The sequence below is a fragment of the Hippoglossus stenolepis genome, chromosome 1 (genome assembly GCF_022539355.2).
Source record: "Hippoglossus stenolepis isolate QCI-W04-F060 chromosome 1, HSTE1.2, whole genome shotgun sequence".
Taxonomy (NCBI): Eukaryota; Metazoa; Chordata; class Actinopteri; order Pleuronectiformes; family Pleuronectidae; genus Hippoglossus; species Hippoglossus stenolepis.
In genome coordinates, this window is record NC_061483.1 from 2,976,909 (window position 1) to 2,997,027 (window position 20,119).

The following is a 20,119-nucleotide window of genomic DNA, read 5'->3' on the forward strand; positions in this document are numbered from 1 at the left end:
TTTATTTCTTTTAGCATTTACACAAACTGTGGACTCACACAAGACACAGACATGAACGATGCTAAAACCTGACGACACAACAACACACATGAAGATTCAGCCTCGGTCTCGAACATCTTCTTCCATCCCGGCCTTGTCTTCGATGTTCTTCCTCCAGTCGCCTGTTTGCTTCTCCTGAGAGAAACACAAGCAAATCAACAAATGTCTTAAAGAGTTTGAGGTATTTTGATATTCAGCTGAGTATTTAAACTCAGAGCCTCTGTGATGTTGCACTTTTTCGGACCCTGAGAACATTAACATTAAGTATGTTTTCTGAAGTCTGGATCACCCACCTCCTCTTTCACCTCCTTCTTGACCTGCTTCAGATTGGCCCTCAGGTCCATGGCCACCTTGTGTTTGGAGCCCAGCAGAGCGGCCAACATGGCGTCGGCCGACCTCCGCACCCTCTTCAGCGCCGGCTTCTTAAACTTCCCCTTCAGATCCTGAACCATCAGCTTCAGGTCGTCGATCTGACAGAGGAGAAGCTTCATGAGAATCTGTGCAGGACAACATCTGTACTGTTGACACTTTCTGTGGAAATGAGATCCACGTTGAAAATCATAAAACCTGTGGCAGGGAGTTAACTTAGATTTATAAAAAAAACTTGGTCTACCTCCATGTTTGTGACTTTCATCTCCGTGTCGTACCGCTCGTCATCCACCAGATCAATCTGCTTGTGAAGCTTCCGGCACAGATCCTGGTGTTGAGTGAATAACTTCCCGTCTTACTCTTCAAAGCCGTAATATTCCCAGTCAGTCTCAGCTGTATAATCATTAACATTTCATCCTGTTTTTAAATCATAAAATAAATCAAACTTATCAGAAACCTGAACAACAAACATCAGTGTGATAAGACCTACCTAAAATGACAGAAACCATCTTTGAGAAAACATGACCGTGGCGTCACAGTTTGATTACACCCCATCAAAACACGAGGTTCTGTATCTCGGACATACATGGTCCAATCGATTCCAAACTAGACATGTGAGACAAGAGTCCCGGCCTGATGACATCTACACAGAAATCATGACTTAAAATCACAGCGCCCCCTGGTGGAAACAGGAAATGTCTTGTTTTTTGCATGTCTTCCACTTGGATGTATTCCTCCTCATCCACTTACTGCAACCATATCAAACTGTGGCAAACGGGTCTCAAGACATTTTTAATGAAGGCATAAGATTACTGTGACTTTTCGTCAAACGCCATAATAGTGGCGTGGCGTCAAAGTTCATCAACTCGCTGTGACACACGAAATTGCTGTAACTTCAATGTTCGAGGTTCAACCTCCCTCAAACTACATTTGTGTATCAACACTCCCCCCCTGAAAATATTCATATGGTTTTAAGGAATTATTATGTTATTTTGCTAATGGGCGTGGCAAAATAACTGACTAGCGCCCCCTAAAGGGCAGCCCCGACACCACGATTGGCCGACATGTACAAAAATCGATGGGGACATGTGTTTTTCATAACAAACAAATAAGTCTCTTGGATAGATATGCTAGACCAAACAGGAAGCCCACCATTTTGGCTTTAGTGGTATATTTTTTTATATATATGTTTTTTTTCATTTTTTTTTTTTCTAGGAACAGTACAACAACAGAACGCCTTTTTTGCGGCACAAAAAAGGCGTTGTGGCGGAGCGTTATGGAAAAACGCAACAGGAAGTCGCCTATTTTTGACGTTACACGTTTGATCGTATCAACTTTAAATGACGTCATCTCAACAACACGGAGATTTTTTGTTTTTTACCGGAACAGATCAGTCTGTGCGTAGTGATACTGACAGCGCTGCACGTGATGGCGTGGAATGTAGTGCGTGATTAGTGGCCGTGGTTCGGAGCCGTTTCTCCCGGTCCTCCTCCGCGGCCTAATCAGTACAACAACAGTACAACACTGCCATCTGGTGGACAAATGCGGAAACTGTAGAAACAGTCTGTCTCTAACAATTACTATAATAACAATGATTTATAACAATAATATCTAAATTATACGTATTTGAACATTCTAGACTGTTAATAAGCTCTTATTATTACATATTCTAACCCAAATGATTTGGCTTGAGCCTCTGCGCCCGGGTGTTGGTAGAGCAAACTTAATCTATATTGACTCATCGTCACAGCGCTACCTCCACTGCTTATTATGGAAGACGCTGTTTTATACTTGATGACCTCTGGTTGCTTGAATAACAAACAGCTCAAATGAGCTGAGACAAGTCATTGGACCACGGTCAGAATTGTGACATTTCCTCAAACCGTGTAAACATTGCGTTGCGGTGAAGGTTCATCCTTCGCCAAAGGACACGATGTTGTCATAACTCCAGTGTGCATCGTCCTATCACCACCAAACTTCTGTCACATGATCAGAGTCCAAGCCTGAACAGCTCTATGTGTCAATATTTCCTCAGTGTCATAGCGCCACCTACTGATTCACCATGAAACAGGAAGTACTTTGTAAATCCACTCTGCATTATCCAACCGGCCCCGAACTACTGACCTATGATCACAATCCTGACCTGAACAGCTCCATATATTAATATCAGTGCAGGGTCATAGCGCCACCTATTGATCAGTGTGAAAATTGATTTGTTGTAACATTGTCCAATTGACACAAAATTGCTCACGCTACATCAGAGCCCCAAAACGCATGCAACGCAGAGACATGCGCTTGGTCATTGATCGCTCTCTCCACTAACCGCAACAGGCTTCAAAATGCATGAGCTCGGGCACGTTAGTGCTACAACGTAGCCCTAGTTTAACGTCTACTTTGATTTTTAGTTTGGTCCATGTCCCATCTGCTAACATGGCTGGATTCACGACCTGTACTGCAGCCAGCCACCAGGGGGCGATACAGGTGATTTGTCATCCATCGTTATTGTCGATGGTTCCTACGCATTCAAATGAGCAAACCTCAGGTGCAGCTTTCTGGGTTTTAATTGTTGTCTTGACAAAGAGAGAAAAACGTCTCATCCCATGTAAATATTGATTCTGTGGCTATCATTTGAAAAACAACTTTCTTTTATCAAGATTAGGTCATAATAACAATTAAGTTTGATTTTTATGTTTGAAGCTGGCAGCTGTAAGTGAATGTTAAAAAAAATAATCTTGAAAAATAACAATATATCAAGATAAATTGTAAAATATAATAATGATGTGTTCAAATGTCACAGGTCTTGGTGCATTCAGCTCTGAGTGTGAATATCAGTTCCACAGTCTCCTCGGCTCAGACTCACTCCAGCTGTGTTTGTGTTTCTACCTGCAGCTCCTGCATGCAGCCTGGAACCGAGAGGGACGGACAGTTCTCCTCCATGTGCTTCATCTTCTCCCTCTCGGCCTCCTGCGCCTCCTCCTCCAGCATCGTCTCAGCGATCTGCAGCAGCAAACTCTGACAGGACGACAGAGGAGATCACAATTTTTCTTTCGAGAGGTCAGCAGCCCAGTTTTTTCTTATTGTTCCAATGAATGACACAAATATAAAAGCTGCTTCTCCTTCTTATTTTATTCTTCTATTGTTTTCATATTTTCCCCATGAAACTGCTTTTCGATTAACGCTGTGCTAAAGTTATGACGATGGCGATGATTGAGTGAACTTCACAGCTACAGACGCTGGAGAACAACAGAAGACGTTCACATTTTAAACTTTAAAAACTTCATTTCAAAATCTACACTCTACCTTGAGCTGATTCCTCCGGCTGGTCGACATCTTTTTCCTTCATATAACAAACAAACAAACAGAGAGGGGAAATTATTTTAGTTTTCTCCGTTTACCCTTTTGTAGATTTAACAGAAAGTTCAGGACTTACTCTGCCATCCTGAATCCTGCCTGTGGCCGAGAGACAAGAAGATTCATGCTGTGATTACATTATCAGATATAATTCATCAATCAATGATGAGATCAATACAATTTTACTCGGGTTAGGGTTAGGGTTAGGGGTTGAACTAGAACTAGAACCAGAACCAGACCCAGTGGGCGGACGTCTGCTGAGATAAGAGTCTTGATATCAACTGTAATCCAGTTTTAAAAGAGCACAAGTTGTGCTTCATATTAAGAAAGATTTTGTTTAGTTTTGGTCCTTTTTAAAAATACCAGTCACCTAGAAAATATACAATCTATTAAACCTATAGATTTCTCACCAGATAAATTAAATAGTCTGTGTATAGAGTAAAACCATCTGTAAGAAAGTTGTTTTATTTGACAGTGAGTTACAAAGTTAGTCTGTAACTTCTGTCACCTCTCGAATCAAAGCCCGAAGCAACCACATTATTTCTTTTAATTATTCCAGGTGATTGTAGGATTCCAGAGATTTGTTTTTATTAGAATCTGATGATCAAACTTCAAAAATTTCAAATAATCATGTCAATTGTGTTAAAATAGAGAAAACACAACAATAACAGAGAACTTCTTCATGGGTGAATGTGTGACTCAAGTTTAAAGCAGGTTGGACGTGTGGTTTGTGATGAGCCTGAAAAGCCTCCTGCAGCTGTCAGCTCTAAACTGGGAGGATTTACTGGTTCCCATCATACTCAGCTGGGCACACACACACACACACACACACACACACACACACACACACTCCAGATATGACCCCCAAATAGCCCAGATGCTTCACACTGTTTTAAAGCATCACAGCAGCGTGATAAAAACGACCTAATTCACAAACTCGATAACTGACTATAACCAAACTTAACAGAATCACGAAAACGAGGAAAACACATTTAACACGTGACATTTGTGCTTGGCCCAGGTCCCATCTGCTAACATGGAGTTATGGGTGTATGACCAATACCTATACTACTTATTTTTTTTAATCAATTTATTGTTTTTTTCTGATTGAAAATACTTGTTACAAATACAAACCTCAAGGCCTGTGTCACAATCAAAGTTGAGACAGCAGTGAGAGAAAAAGAATCACAAACAAACAATAATAAAATAAATAAATAAAATAAATGTTTGAGCAGACTAAGTCAATGAGAATAAAGAAGTTTCAGGACATTTGTGTCCGTCACGTGTTGAAGAGATTTACTGAACTTTTAAACCAGACGTGGCGCTAAATAAAGGCTTTTATTTTATAAAAGAAAGGAAGTTGTACATTCGGAGGAGTTTAATTGTGAAGAGCCCGAGCGGAAGTGAAGCGCTGCACTCACCGTTGTTAACAGTGAAGTGAAGATGGCGGCGGACGGTCGCCTTCAGCTGCGGCTCTTTCTGCTCCTGTGTCTCTGCGGCTCCGGCTCCGTCCTCGGCCTGAAGGCAGCCGGCGGCCCGGCGGACCCGCCCGACCCTCCGGTCCTCAGGGCCGCGGAGCCCCCTCCCAAGGATGCACCTGCCGCGGCCGCCGCCGGGGCCTCGCAGCCTCGAAGGGCGAGCGGGTGGAAGCTGTCGGAGGAGGAGGCCTGCCGGGAGGACCTGAGCCGCCTCTGCCCCAAGCACACCTGGACCAACAACCTGGCCGTGCTGGAGTGTCTGCAGGACCGCAGAGAGGTAAGAGCAGGGCCGGGGGAGGCGCGCCGCTCCCCGGGGCCGGTGGCGGGGCAGCGGCTGGGTGCGCCGCCCCGGTGGGTTCGATCCCCACCGGCTGGTACAGGTGTAAACATCCACACACCTGACACACGCACACACACACCTGACACACACACGCGCACACACACACACACACACACGCGCGCACACGCACACACACACGCACACACTGAGGATGAATTAATTAACGTGTCTGTTTTAAGATAAAATAAAAGAATCCTTTATTAGTCTCTTAAATCTGTAACATTACAAATCGGCATTAGTAAGTAACAGTGAGGGGTTAAAATCTACATATTAAACTACAAATTCAGGCTAAGATAACAAATTATTATGAATAATAAAGTGATGGAGTCATCGTGTGTTTATTTAGTGTTTTTCAAGCAGCCTATTGAAATGTGGGATTTTAAGTGTTTTCTATTTCCGGCTGCAGAGACATGAGCGTTTGATTGTGGAGCTCATGGAGCAACCTTTATTAGAAAATAAATAATTGTTGATATGAGCTTAACTTAGTTTCTCAATCCCTCCGTCTGTTTCCTGCCACTTAGCCACTGACAGATTATGAGACTAAGGGCATAGCTAAGTAGCGCCTAACCCCCTGCTTTCAGTCCTGCACTGAAGTCTGAACGTGTTTTTGTCCGAGTCGGCCGCTCCGGACATTTTCTGGAACTTTTCCTGCAGCCCCATGTTTGAGTGAGTCCCTGTGACGGTACAGCAGGAACCTGTGAGGAGAGTTAACAGCGAGCGAGTGGTTGTGTTGATGAGGTTTCTAACACGCAACGAACACAAAACTAACACAAAACCCAACCCGCCCAACAACACAGCCGTTTTACTTGGACTCAGTCGTGTGTGTCTGTGTGCGTGTCATCTGGCTGTCAGGTGACTTACTGTCTTAAACGTTAACCAAAACCAATATTTGTTTTCACACCCTCTTCACGTTTGACACACACACACACACACACACACACACACACACACACACACACTTTGGCCCTGAGCGATGCTCTCTTTACTCAGATAATTACATCGCTTCAACTCAATAACAGCTGTGGCCTCCTGAAGAGGTAAATGGTTCCTATAAATCTGCCTCCTCTCCAGAGAGAGACACACCCCCAAGACACACACACACACACACACACACACAGTTTCTCTATAGCTGAGGGGGACAATCTGTGACATAATGGATTCACTAGCCCCCCTACCATAACTATAACAACTCAATGCCGAACTCAACCTAAACTAAACCTAATTCTAACCCTAAAACCAAGTCTCAACCCTCAAGAATGTCCTCACAATGATGGGATGGAACCTCATAACTATTGATACACATATGCACACACACACACACACACACACACACACACACACACAGCCCAGCGTGTTTACAGTGCAGTGTCGCAGAGTTTATTTGCGGCGTTCTAAGCCCTGAAATCTGACACTTGATGGACGTCTGGGAGAAAAACAACAAACTGCACCACGCTCAGAGAGTCAGTGCACAAACAGGCCTGCGGCCACAGTCAGACTCTGCCTCTCTCGGCCTGTCACTGACTCTGGATTGACAGGGGGGGGCAATCAGCCTCCTGTCGGTGGGATGAGGCGGTTTTCTGTCACTACAGCTATTTACCGTGTTTTGCCAAAACTTTTGCAGAGAGTGACTCTTATTTGGAGTTTGATTCTTTGCACCGCACACAGATGCTTGCGGCCACTATTGCTCTCGAGCGTCTTATCGTTATCTGTGTGAGCGGTTCCCAACCTGGGGATCGAGACCCTGAGAAGAGCTCACATGCTGGGTGAATCTCAAGGCTCGTGAGATGACCGGGCTGATTTCGTCCTCGTGCAATGCAAGGAACTCCTGTGACGTCTCCGAGTCATTTGAATCCTCTTTATTCACAGAAGAAAGAACGCTGGTACGACGTGGGGCTGCAGAGCAACGAGACGTTTTGTTACAGTAAAGCTTTTGTCAGCGTAGACGGGAAGAGGTCATTTTCACATTGAGGACATTTAGTGCCGAGCATCGTATTCACTTGGAGGTTTCCAGCAAGATAAACAAAGACTTGTCACATTCCCTCCCCCCCCCACACACAATTAGCCTCTGTTACTTCAGTCTACTTGATTAATGCGCTCTTGTTTCAAAGGCCTTTGATGTGAGTGCTGCAGCTCTTCATTAATTAATAACTCGTTGTCTTGCTAATGGGAAGTTTTTAATCTCCGAGGCCGCGGAGGCTCTGTTTCCTCACCACGCTCGCTGCTCCGCCTGTGAAGCGTTTAGCGGAGATGACAGTGAATAAAGCGAGAAGAAGGAGCTTTGAGGAGAAGCACCAGTGGGCAGAACGGAGTCAACATCAGGAGCTCTCGTGTCGCTTTACTGCAAAGTGATGCGAAGCTGGAAGAACAAAGTGTTTCCTCTAATGGTCCACGATGCAGCCGGCGAGTCAGTGAAGAGCTTCTGCTGCTTTGTTCTAATCAAACTGCTGTCGTGGTCGGGGAGGGAGGGGGGGGGGATGAAAAACGCACTGGTGTATCCTCCTCCTCATGGTTTGTGGTTGGTCTTGTCTCCTCAAGTGAAACTCAAAAGAAACAGTTGAGCTCATGTATCAGCACTCAGCAGCTGGTCAGATGGGTTTTTTCTTATTGGAAATGTGGAGAAGTGGACTTTTTATAAAAGAGACAGTGTTTTAAGAGGTTATAGAGACAATTGTCCCTTGAGGACAGACGTGTAGGAAGGCAGTAAGACCCCCAAACTAAGGCTACATCCACTGATCCACGTTTGTTTTACAACCTCTGTCCTCACCAGCTTTTCAGTTGTTTAAAGGTAGAGTTAGTTAGTTGTTTCTGAATACATTTGATGTATCTTTATTTAATCCTCACAAAAACAGACATGTAAAGCTTAAGGCTCTTTTTTTTTTTTAAAGCTTTTTATTTTGTCCGTTCTTGCAGCACCTCGGTGCAGAATTAGCCGTTTGCCGGATAAAGTTGGTGAGAACTGGTTTTGGCCTCTGTTCAGAACAAACCTGGAAACCTCACTGTCACAACAAGCTGGCCACAGTCACTGCACCGCGCGGTTTGCCAAGAAACAGTGAAACCACATCACTTCCACTTTAAACACAGACTTTGAGCGCAGATAAAACAAACTGGACACAACATCGTGACGAGTGAAGTTCAGAGGCTCCTGAAAGATCTCCTGCCGGCTGCAGCACAAAAATAACTGACCGATATGAAATTGGCCTTTTAGTGGGGATGGTGATATTTGCCTCTAACAACACTTGCCAGTATAATGAATAATGATTAATATTACAAATATTAATAAAAACAGAATAGGGAATTTTGCTGAAGAATACTCTTTTAATACGTGTGTACAAGGGAAAAGTGGTTTTCGAGTTTTAACTTTATATATTTTTCTGTCTCTGCAGGAAAGTGAGCTCGCTCCCGACTGTAACCATGTAAGTATCCCTCACACACACACACACACACACACACACACACACACACACACACACACACACACAGTAATAGGTAGTTTTCAGTGTTGGTACAGAATGTGTGTAAATAGTCCCCGGGTGAAATGTCTGCTCGAGTGTAACCGACGACCTTCACAAACTTTGTCTGAACCTTCATCACCCTCCGACGTTCAGGCCGACGTTTGTCCTCTTTTCTTCAGTGAGAGATTCTTAAAGCTTCGTCTCAGTGTCTGGATGATAAGACTCCAGTGTCCAGAGTCCGCGGCAGTTAACGGCAGACAGGTCTTTGAAATGCCAAAAGGTTAATGGACCTTTTATTACAGCACCGGGAAGCTGTGGCTGCAATTAACAACAACACACACACACACTCTCACACACTTTTGTCTTGTGTTATTTTCTGGGCGGACTGGCTGTCACTTGCTGTTATCTGTGGCTGCTGCAGCTGGAGCCTCGCTGGCAGGGAAACAACACGCACATAAATAAAAAGGCAGAACGATGAAGAGAGAACAAATGAGAGAGATTTAGAAACTTCTTCTTCGTACAGCTGAAGAAAATCCAACTAGAATGCAGAGCTTATACCTCTGCCAGGACCCAACAGTCCCACAGATCCATGAATTATTCACTGGAAAATAAGTTAAAATGTAAAAAAAAAAGGGCAAAGCTTAACTGTCTTTCTCTACGTCATGACTTAAATTCGGTTTCATGTGATGGAAAAACGTTGAGTATAAACTCTTCAGTGCAGGTGAACCAGGTAGGATGAGCACAGCGTTTTCTAACTTCACTCTGCGCCAGACTGTTTATAAAAAGCTCTTCTACAATAGTCTCACTTTTTATTGTTTGCGTGCAGAGTTTGAGGACGACTCACTAACGACAAGGAATAACTCTGAAGTATCCACACAGGACGAGAGAACACAGCATTACAAACACACACGTTTACCACAGGGACCGACTTCAATTCAAATCTGTTCACCATGGAACAAGACAAGGTCACGTTGGTCACGTACACAGACCAAACCTGACCGGATGAGGCCTCCACCGTGTTGTCAGTCAGGTGTCGGTGTTTGAAGAGCAGTGAGCCGCTTCCTGTGTGGGTCATGTAGGTGGAGCCACAGCAGGAAGTTGTTGGCTTTTCACATCCTGCCACCAAGTTCTGTGGAAATCTGTTCAGTAGTTGTTGCGTAATCCTGCAACAAACAAACAAACGAAGAGGGAACATCCCCCGCTTGGTGGAGGTGATGTAGGGTACAGTTATTAGTTATTTCAAATCATCAGTAAAAGTGACACTAAATGTCTTTTTAATTATCCATCGATTTGACTTTTCACTGTGTCAAATTTCAGCTGCTTGTGATCGGTCCTGAAAGATCAAGTTAACCCAGTCAAATATTTTCTATTTCTCTGATTAATGGTCAAACATGTTGAGTTTATCAACTGGGAAAATGAGATTCAGGTAATTTCCAGTCCGTTGGTTTACTCGGTGTGTCTTCTGATTGGTTTCTGCCAGACTGAGGAAATAATTAAAATGTCACATTATGAGAAGAAGAGGCTCAGGTTCATCTGATTTGTGACTTTGGGATCTGGCTGAAATATAGTGAATATATGTTCGAGTGTCGTCTTCTATCCTCGTGATCTCTATAAAAAGCTCATGTTACAAATGTTTTATTTTCTCCATCAGCTCCTGTGGAACTACAAACTCAATCTGACCACAGACCCTAAGTTTGAGTCGGTCGCCACAGAGGTCTGTAAGAGCACCATCGCTGAGGTGAGTGCGGAATCAGGACAGATCTTTAGAATGAATTGGATCAATGCCCTGATTGAGTGATTGACAAGAATCTGAACGTTGAAAGAGCCTCAAACATTCGCTCTGTATCATACGTCTCCTTGTTCAAATTATCATTAAACCCGTCACTGAAGTTTAAGCCACCGTACCGTCACATGTCCCCTGACCGGTCGCATGTCCGACACCTTCAGTTAAAGGAGTGTAACGAGGAGGAGCGAGGGAGGGGCTACCTGGTGTCCTGCCTGGTGGATCACCGTGGCAACATCAGCGAGTACCAGTGTAACCAGTACATCACCAAGATGACCGGTATCGTCTTCAGCGACTTTCGTCTCATCTGTGGCTTCATGGACAAATGTAAAGACGACATCAACAGCCTGCACTGCGGCAGCATCAACGTGGGACACAAGGTGGGAGCAGTGTGTGTGTCTGTGTGACTGAGTTTGTGCATGTGTGTGTCTGTGAGTTGTGTTTAGATTAAGATAAATAAACCCGACTGTAAGGAGATGCTAGTCGTCTGTTTGGTTACATAAAGTCTGGAGGTTCTGGATACGACAGGTTGAACATTGATCTCGTACCTTCGTCCTCATCAGGACGTGCACTCGCAGGGTGAAGTGATTTCCTGTCTGGAGAAGGCGTTGGTGCGGGAGGCGGAGCAGCAGGATCATGTTCGTCCAATCAAAGAAGAGTGTCAGAGGGCGATCCTGCGGGTGGCGGAGCTGTCGTCAGACGACTTCCACCTCGACCGACATCTTTACTTCTCCTGTCGAGACGACCGGGAGAGATTCTGTCAGAACGTAAGACAGAAACATCCACATGTGGAGCAACATCAGCATTATTCATTAGCATCTTTAGGATTCATTAACTTTACCACATTTTGATAGATATGTTATCTCATATAAGATAGATGCTTTGTACAATTTCTTTCAGATACACACACAAACATCCTCACACAGTAAAAGATGGATCCAGATATAACATGTCCGTAAATTAAATTGGATCCATTCCTGATTGATGGAGGAATATTAATATTAATGTTATTGTTGCACATGAATCAATGAACAACTGTAAAGAAGCAGATACTATCTCAAAGAATGCAAACGATACAAAGGTGAAAAACAGAAGTACAAAGGAGGCCGTTGTCCATAAATTAGATTTAATAGATCAATTATAATAGTATTTCACTCAGTCAGTTAATGGAACTACTTTCTCTCTTTCACTCTTCACAGACTCAGGCAGGAGAAGGAAAAGTCTACAAGTGTCTGTTCAACCACAAGTTTGAAGAGGCCATGTCAGAAAAGGTACGATTTCCGTTGAACTGTGAATTTACAAACCCGGTTGTGTTCTGAATTCCTCTGGATTCACCTCGGCCTCCTCTCCCTCTCCTCCCAAGTGCCGCGATGCTCTGACCACCCGTCAGAAGCTGATCTCTCAGGACTACAGGGTCAGCTACTCGCTGGCTAAAGCCTGTAAGCTGGACCTGAGGAAGCAGCGCTGCAGCCTGGACACCAACCTGCCGCGAGCCCGCGAGGCCCGGCTGTCGTACCTGCTGCTGTGCCTGGAGGCCGCCGTCCACCGCGGTGAGCCGGAACACGTTGAGCCCAAAGAGCTGCGTGTTTATTTATAGTGGATTTACAAGCAGTGTCATAGTCATTTAATTAAAGGGTCATATCAAAAATGACAGTATGCACCTCCCGCATGTTATCAGGGTTCCACTGTGTTCAAATGTGATCTCGTGCTCTCCAGGTCGTACGGTCAGTGGCGAGTGTCAGGGCGAGATGGTGGACTACCGGAAGATGCTGATGGAGGATTTCTCTCTGAGTCCGGAGATCGTGCTTCACTGCCGGACGGAGATCGAGGCTCACTGCTCCGGACTGCACCGCAAAGGCCGCACGCTGCACTGCCTGATGAGAATCGGACGCGGCGACCGCAGCGCCACGGTCGACGGCGTCTGCCAGAGCGCAGTAAGTCCACAGCCGTCCCTGCCACCGTTATCTTGATGATGACCTCTGAAACTCTCTTTCCACTTTTTCCCATGATTTCAAAATGGAGTATTCATAAAATGAAAATAAAACGAGTTGTAATCGAGCTGCTGACACTACATTTTCTCTAAACTTTGTTTTTTCGCTGCAGCTGCAGACTCTGATCCAGTCTGCCGACCCTGGAGCCGACTACAGGATCGACCGTGCGCTCAACGAGGCCTGCGAGTCCGTGATCCAGACCGCCTGCAAACACATCCGCACCGGAGACCCAATGTGAGCTGGCTACACACATTCTTCATCCAATAGAACTATGCAACCGGAACTAAATTACAATGTGAAAACAATGAATTAACGTGTGTGCAGGATCCTGTCGTGTCTGATGGAGCACCTGTACACAGAGAAGATGGTGGAGGACTGTGAACACCGACTGTTGGAGCTGCAGTATTTCATATCCAGAGACTGGAAGTGAGTCTGTTCACTGTGAATCTGGATGAGATGCTCGGGCCGAACCCGTCTGAGCCTGAGACAAAACGAACCGAGCCCAACCCGACAAACATTCAGCTTTTATGTCCCAGCCCGACCCCGATGTGAACTCCTCGATAACCGACATGTGCAGTTTAAAAAGAATCGAGTAGATATCCCAGCCAACCAGGAACCTGAAAATCATTTAGAAATGTTTGTCCACACTCCCTTTATCTGCTCCTCGACTCTTTAGCCGCTTTTTAAATAGTTTTCACATAAGATTTTCACATTTTATACAAACGGATGAAGTTGTTCTTCACTTCATTTGTCGTCACTTGGCTCTGATAGTGGTTTTAAACTAACTGAGCTGTAAAGCCGTGGTATTATACACATTCAATTAAACAGGTGTAATATTCCCTCCTCTGTCTCCAGACTGGACCCCATCCTGTATAAGAAGTGTCAGGGTGACGCCGCCCGCCTCTGCCACACCCACGGCTGGAATGAGACCAGTGAGCTGATGCCGCCGGGCGCCGTCTTCTCGTGCCTGTACCGCCATGCCTACCGCACCGAGGAGCAGGGACGGCGGGTAGGAGGACGCCAGAAACACGCTCACTGTTTTAGTTTCATCGGATGTACAATTCTCGTGTGTGTGTGTGTGTGTGTGTGTGTGTGTGTGTGTGTGTGTGTGTGTGTGTGTGTGTGTGTGTGTGTGTGTGTGTGTGTGTGTGTGTGTGTGTGTGTGTGTGTGTGTGTGTGTGTGTGTGTGTGTGTGTGTGCGGCCTGATGTGCAGGTGTAACTCTGATGTTTTTAAATTTGACAGGTACATCCAGACGATCAGGTACAGTGAGTCGACCTAAATCAATCAGCATTGATCCTGGTGAAGGGTTGAAATTTACAATTTGATCCTAGTTTTTAATCCTATGTTTAAAAAACGCAGTAGATTACCAACCACTGAATTTCAAATCACTCAGTTTTGTTGGGAATCAGGTTTCGTGTGTTGTTTTGTCGTCTACATGTTGCACACGGCTTTGGTGTCAGATCGGGGTTTTCAACAAATCAATCTGTTCATGCAGTGAAACAAATGAGCTTTTATTTTTCTTTATAATTGGACGATTGAAGCTGTGAATTTAGATTTTGGGCATTTGCTTAACGATGTCATCATTTTGTGATTCATACTTTTCATTAGGAATTTTCCAGGGCTGTATTTGCAATAAACTTTATCTGACGTGAGGTAACTCTATCTACTCCGTTGTGTGTACAGACGGATACTGGATAGAAGGATATTTTTGAAGTAATGGAGGAATTATTGAAGTATCGAACATCAGGAAACCAGGAAAAGTGGCCATTACAACCATGAAATACAAATATGTCACTTTAGAGGATTGAAAAATTAGCTTCACGACGCATTGATACATGGTTATAGCGATCAAATGACATCATGTATAATAGCATTACTAAGTGTGTGTGTGTGTGTGTTGTTGTGTGTGTGTGCGTGCGTGCGCGCAGTTATCTCGGGACTGTAAGGTGGAGGTTCAGAGGATTCTCCACCAGAGGGCGCTGGATGTGAAGTTGGAACCGGAGCTTCAGAAACGCTGCATGACCGACCTCGGCAAGTGGTGCAGCGAGAAGACCGACACTGGACAGGTGAGACCATCTGCTGCTCATGTCTGCTGCTGCACCTTCATGTTGGTCTGATGAATCAAGCTAATGTGTGTGTGTGTGTGTGCGCTCAGGAGCTGGAGTGTCTGCAGGATCATCTGGAGGACCTGGTCTCTGCCTGCAGGGACGTCGTGGGGAACCTGACGGAGCTGGAGTCAGAGGTGAGAGGAGCTCGTCATGACGCTGAAACCAGAATAAACCGGGACCTGATTAACTCGTAGGAGTTTTAAAAGGAATCAACACGATTCACCACCTTGGTTTAAAGTGTGTTTTAGTTTTCGTAACAAGTTTTTTCTGTTGTGAGGCGAACAATCGAGTGTTTTGTCGTCAGCTGTGACTTCCTGTTTCTGTCTCTATTGGCTGCAGGACATCCAGATTGATGCTCTGCTCATCAGAGCCTGTGAGCCAATCATCCAGGCCCACTGCCACGTGAGCGCGCACACACACACACACACCACACACACACACACAGAAACACACACACACACACACACACACACAGAAACACACAAATGTATCTACATGCATTCATATGCCCATCATTTCTGGGATTATTACGAGACTATATCGAAAACTCATGGAAGAGACAAATTAGAGAATACATACACGTACTCAAAAAGCAAAATAAATAATAAAAAAAAATATTTATAACATTAGAACTATTACAGATCTGTAAATTGACTCAAAGTGCTGCACGTATGTGGTTGTGTGCATCACATGTAAACGGTAATGGTTTGTTATTGTGTGTGTGTGTTGTAGGACGTCGCTGATAACCAGATCGACACGGGCGACCTGATGGAATGTCTGGTTCAGAACAAACACCAGAAAGAGATGAACGAAAAGTGTTCAGTCGGCGTGACGCACTTCCAGCTGGTCAGTTACCACGACAACATAAACACTGATCTATTCTCTACTCTTTTTTTTTTTATCATCACATCTGCGTTGACATTATCGTTTCTTTTCTGTTCGGTTTCCGTGAATCTGAAGCACACGACTGTATTCTGTGGTGATTTTAATCTGCTCTGAACCAACAGCATTAGAGTTATCGTCTCCCTCTGCGATGTGATGAAACTCAAAGACACAAAAACTGTTTTGCTGCGTAATAATGTGGATAAACCTCCATTTCTTTCTGCCTCCGCTCAACTCTCAGATTCAAATGAAGGATTTCCGGTTCTCCTACAAGTTCAAGATGTCCTGCAAGGAGGACGTTCTGCGTCTGTGTCCGAACATCAAGAAAAAGTGAGTTCAAGTTTCCATGGAAACATTGTCTTCGATGCCTTTTCTCGTTAGACACTTGTTGATCAGTTAGTCTCACACCTTCGCCTGCAGGGTGGATGTGGTCATCTGTCTGAGCACCACCGTGAGGAACGACACGCTGCAGGACGCCAGGGAGCAGCGGGTTTCTCTCAAGTGTCGCAAACAGCTGCGGGTGGAGGAGCTGGAGATGGTGAATGTTTGACTTACAACAATCCTGTTGGACACATTTCAATAACTTTATTTCAACAATGTTTGAGAAAAACTGAGAAAGGAAAGATTTGAGATCATTCAAATGAAAAATGGAATTGCTCTGAAATCCTATATAGAAAGTATAGATGCACTTTTTTACAGTTTGTACGATAAAGTCTTTCTCCTGTTTTCTCAGTCGGAGGATATTCGCTTGGACCCAGACTTGTATGAGCCGTGTCGATCTGACATCAGCCGACTTTGTCCCAACGTGAACTATGGGAACGCTCAGGTGAGAAACATTAGGAACATCCTCTATCCTTTTCTCTACTCTGTCCTTTCTCTTTCTGTTTGTCTGATCTTTCTCTCCTTCCTCTTCCTTGCTCCACATTCCTCGTCTCCTTCCTTCCTCTCCCTCCTCCGCAGATGATCGAGTGTCTGAAGGAGCATAAGAAGCAGCTCAGTCAGCGCTGTCACCAGCGGATCTTCAGGCTGCAGGAGGGCGAGATGAACGACCCCGAGCTCGACTACCAGCTGATGAGGGTCTGCAAGCAGATGATCAAGGTGAGGAGGAAGAAAAGTTGATATATTGATGTGTCAATACCACTTGTATATTAAATCTGAATCCACAATAAAAAAAAGTAGTAATTACTCTTCAACTTCCTGGACCTGATTCTGACAATTTAAGCTGCGACTCTGTTTGTTCCACACTTCTCACAGGAGATCGAACCCACTCACCAAAGTTACATAGAACAGACGCTCAGGGGAGGAGTGGGAATTAAAAGAGGAAACATTCCCCATATTTAAAAGCTGCCATCCTAAAAATTAAAAGTTTCACAGTGTTGCTTTAAATGCAGATCGATCCTCTGAGTAGTTTGGTTTGTGACTGTGTTACAAACTCTCCCTGCAGCGGTTCTGCACTGAGGCCGACGCCAGGAACGTTCTTCAGTGTCTGAAACAGAACAAAAACAGCGAGCTGATGGATCCTAAGTGTAAACAGATGATCACCAAGAGACAGATCACACAGAACACAGGTACACGCATCATTGAGAAATCTGAAAAAAGATTTGATGAATGAATCTGGGCCTGTCTCACACGCCTTCCTCCTCCTCCTCCTCCTCCTCCTCCTCCTCCTCCTCCAGACTACAGGTTGAACCCGGTGCTGAGGAAAGCCTGTCGAGCCGACATCCCAAAGTTCTGCCAGCCCATCCTGAACAAGGCGGGCGAGGACAGCGAGCTGGAGGGTCAGGTCATCGCCTGCCTCAAACTCAAATACGCTGACCAGGTTAGACCACAAGCACAGTCAAACACAACAACAACACAACAACACAACATCACAGTATCACAACATCACAACCAGCCGCAAAAACCTCAGGAGGAGGCGACAAGTAGAGATTTAATCTTACAAAAGTAAAAGGGTCAAATGATAAAAGGCATCAGTAACATGTATTCCTAATAAAGTGGGATAAAGGCTGAGGTGTGGATCTAATAAATTAAGTTTGAATTAAAAATATTACTTCTCTGCTACTTGTGTTCCTACAAAGTTGTGTTGCTGTGAAAATGAATGTTCATCTTTTTTTGTGGGCTTCGGTTCAGCGGTTGTCTCCAGACTGCGAGGACCAGATCCGGGTGATCCTGCAGGAGTCGGCGCTGGACTACAGACTGGACCCGCAGCTGCAGATGCACTGCTCAGACGAGGTAAACGCACAAACACTTGTTTTTCTGTCTCCTTAGTTTCTTTTAACCTGTTGATTGATGACTAAAATGTTCTTTCCTCACTTTGTTTCTTCTCCTCCTCTTCCTCCTCTTCCTCCAGATCTCCATGTTGTGTGTGGAGGAGGCAGCAGCCCAGGAACAGACTGGTCAGGTGGAGGAGTGTCTGAAAGTCAATCTGCTGAAAATCAAACAGGACGCCTGTAAAAAGGTTAATAACTGTTACTGTTCTTCTGTCCAGTGTAATAATTATATTGAATATCCAAATGATTCAGTATTATAATGTGATAATGCAGTTGTTCTTCCAACTGGGAATAGAACGATTCCCTTGCTCGTTCCGTGTCTCTGGTCTGGAGGAAACTAGAAATTGGGCTCAAACCATCGTCAGTGTGAACAAATGTTTCTGATTCGAACTTCGTAGATTCAGCGTTTGAAAACTCTGTGTGTTTGTTTTCTTCTTCTGCACAGGAAGTCCTGAACATGCTGAAGGAGAGCAAGGCGGACATCTTTGTGGACCCGGTCCTTCACACCGCCTGCGCCCTGGACCTCAAACACCACTGTGCTGCCATCACACCCGGCAGAGGACGACGTGCGTTCTTTCACGTTTTCATTTTGAATTTGTACAGAACTTTATTCCAGTGTCACAAAGATAAGATCAGTTTCAGGATTCAGGAAAAGTAAAACATTAGCAGGAAAAGTCTTGTTTTCTGTTGAACGTCATTAATGTGTCGCTGTCTCGTGCAGAGATGTCGTGTCTGTTGGAGGCGCTACAGGACAAAAGAATTCGTCTGCAGCCCGAGTGCAAGAAAAGACTTCAAGACCGGATCGACATGTGGAGCTACGCTGCAAAGGTAGAAGCTTCACATATAAACCTAAGAAGCAAGAAAAGGTTTTCACACTTGAAACTGAAACCGCAGATAGCAAATAAATCTGCATGAAGAGATCAGAGATTTAATATTTGACAAATTAATAAATGAGTTTCTCTGTTTAATGAAGCAATCCAGAGCCGTGCAGGTCCTCATCTGTTGTTTACCTCCGCTGTGCTGTTAACCTTCCCCTCCGACCTGCAGGTGGCGCCAGCAGAGGGCTTCTCAGACCTGGCCCTGCAGGTGATGACGTCGCCCTCTAAGAACTACATCCTGCTCATGATCACACTGAGCGTGTGCGTCCTCTTCCTGGTGGGGCTGCTGTGCGGTCGCATCACAAAGCGAGTGACGAAAGAACTGAAGGATCGGTAGAGGACAAAGAAAAGACTCGCGCCTCACATCGTCCTGAACCTTCCTCCTCCTCCTCCTCCTCTTCCTCCTCCTCCTCTCTCAGATGCCCGATCTGTAACCAGCCAGCCTGCACAGTGCCAACGCCAGTGGTCACATCTGGATCCCGTCCTTGGTTTCAAACTCTTTGTTTGGCTGCTGCTGCAGATTTGCATCAAATGCAAAACTTTTCCCAACGCTCGTGAAAATCTTTCATCTTCATTTGGACGTCTCTGAACATCAAGAGAGCAGCGACTGTTCGACCCGTTTCCCCCGAGGATGTTGTCTGGGGTCGGGTGTGAAGTCGATGTGACGGCTGCTCCTGACGTTTGGATTTGTTTCCACCCGTTAAGTCCTGAAGCTTTTTGTGGTATTTCGAGGAGCATGTGGAGCAACAGGAAGTGATTTCTTTCTAAAAGAGACTGCGGCTGCTTGAATCGCACACGTTTGCAACTTGTCATCTCGTGGCAAAGTTTGAATTCGGAGACGTTCCCAGTTGCTTGGAAACATTTGTCACGACGTCCTCTTCGCTCCCGCGCAGCATCGTGTCACCGGGTACGACTCTGCGCTCGGACCAGTTCAGACCCTCGTCACTCGCTACTGAAAAACTCCCTCTGACGGAACGTGAAGGTCAAGCTGGTCTCCGTCATCAGGAATGTTGTGTGCACATTTGTTTTAAAACGTCATTTAAATGCTAATTAAAATCATTGCACTTTTTTTTTATTTTATGCCTTATTTATTGTCGATTAATGACATGGTTCTGAATTAAGTCAAATTGAGTTTTGTGTGTGGCTGAACGTTTCTCTAATCGTCCGTCTGTGTGT

General features: G+C 45.0%; 1 protein-coding gene and 1 pseudogene across 1 annotated transcript; one reads left to right on the top strand and one right to left on the bottom strand.

The window, feature by feature from the left end:
* Positions 1-17: 17 nt before the first annotated feature.
* LOC118105910 lies at positions 18-5,677 on the bottom strand (annotated as a pseudogene).
* On the top strand, positions 5,169-20,012 carry LOC118105905 (Golgi apparatus protein 1). The gene is made up of 26 exons (XM_035153931.2): positions 5,169-5,514; positions 8,961-8,990; positions 10,681-10,767; positions 10,977-11,192; positions 11,376-11,579; positions 12,012-12,083; positions 12,176-12,362; positions 12,529-12,746; positions 12,916-13,037; positions 13,128-13,229; positions 13,659-13,812; positions 14,734-14,871; positions 14,961-15,047; positions 15,253-15,315; positions 15,646-15,759; positions 16,037-16,125; positions 16,216-16,333; positions 16,529-16,621; positions 16,756-16,893; positions 17,240-17,363; positions 17,472-17,614; positions 17,926-18,027; positions 18,146-18,253; positions 18,511-18,631; positions 18,787-18,893; positions 19,113-20,012. The coding sequence occupies exons 1-26, from the start codon at positions 5,203-5,205 to the stop codon at positions 19,278-19,280; spliced, it is 3,417 nt and encodes a 1,138-aa protein (XP_035009822.1). The 5' UTR covers positions 5,169-5,202; the 3' UTR covers positions 19,281-20,012.
* Positions 20,013-20,119: the final 107 nt, after the last annotated feature.

What these genes read in the sequence shown, in the direction of transcription:
- LOC118105905 (XM_035153931.2), top strand. Translation starts at nt 5,203, where the DNA reads ATGGCGGCGGACGGTCGCCTTCAGCTGCGGCTCTTTCTGCTCCTGTGT. An exon ending in TCATCCAGGCCCACTGCCAC is followed by an intron (nt 15,316 to 15,645) that starts GTGAGCGCGCAC and finishes TGTGTGTTGTAG; the next exon opens with GACGTCGCTGATAACCAGAT. An exon ending in ACAGATCACACAGAACACAG is followed by an intron (nt 17,364 to 17,471) that starts GTACACGCATCA and finishes CTCCTCCTCCAG; the next exon opens with ACTACAGGTTGAACCCGGTG.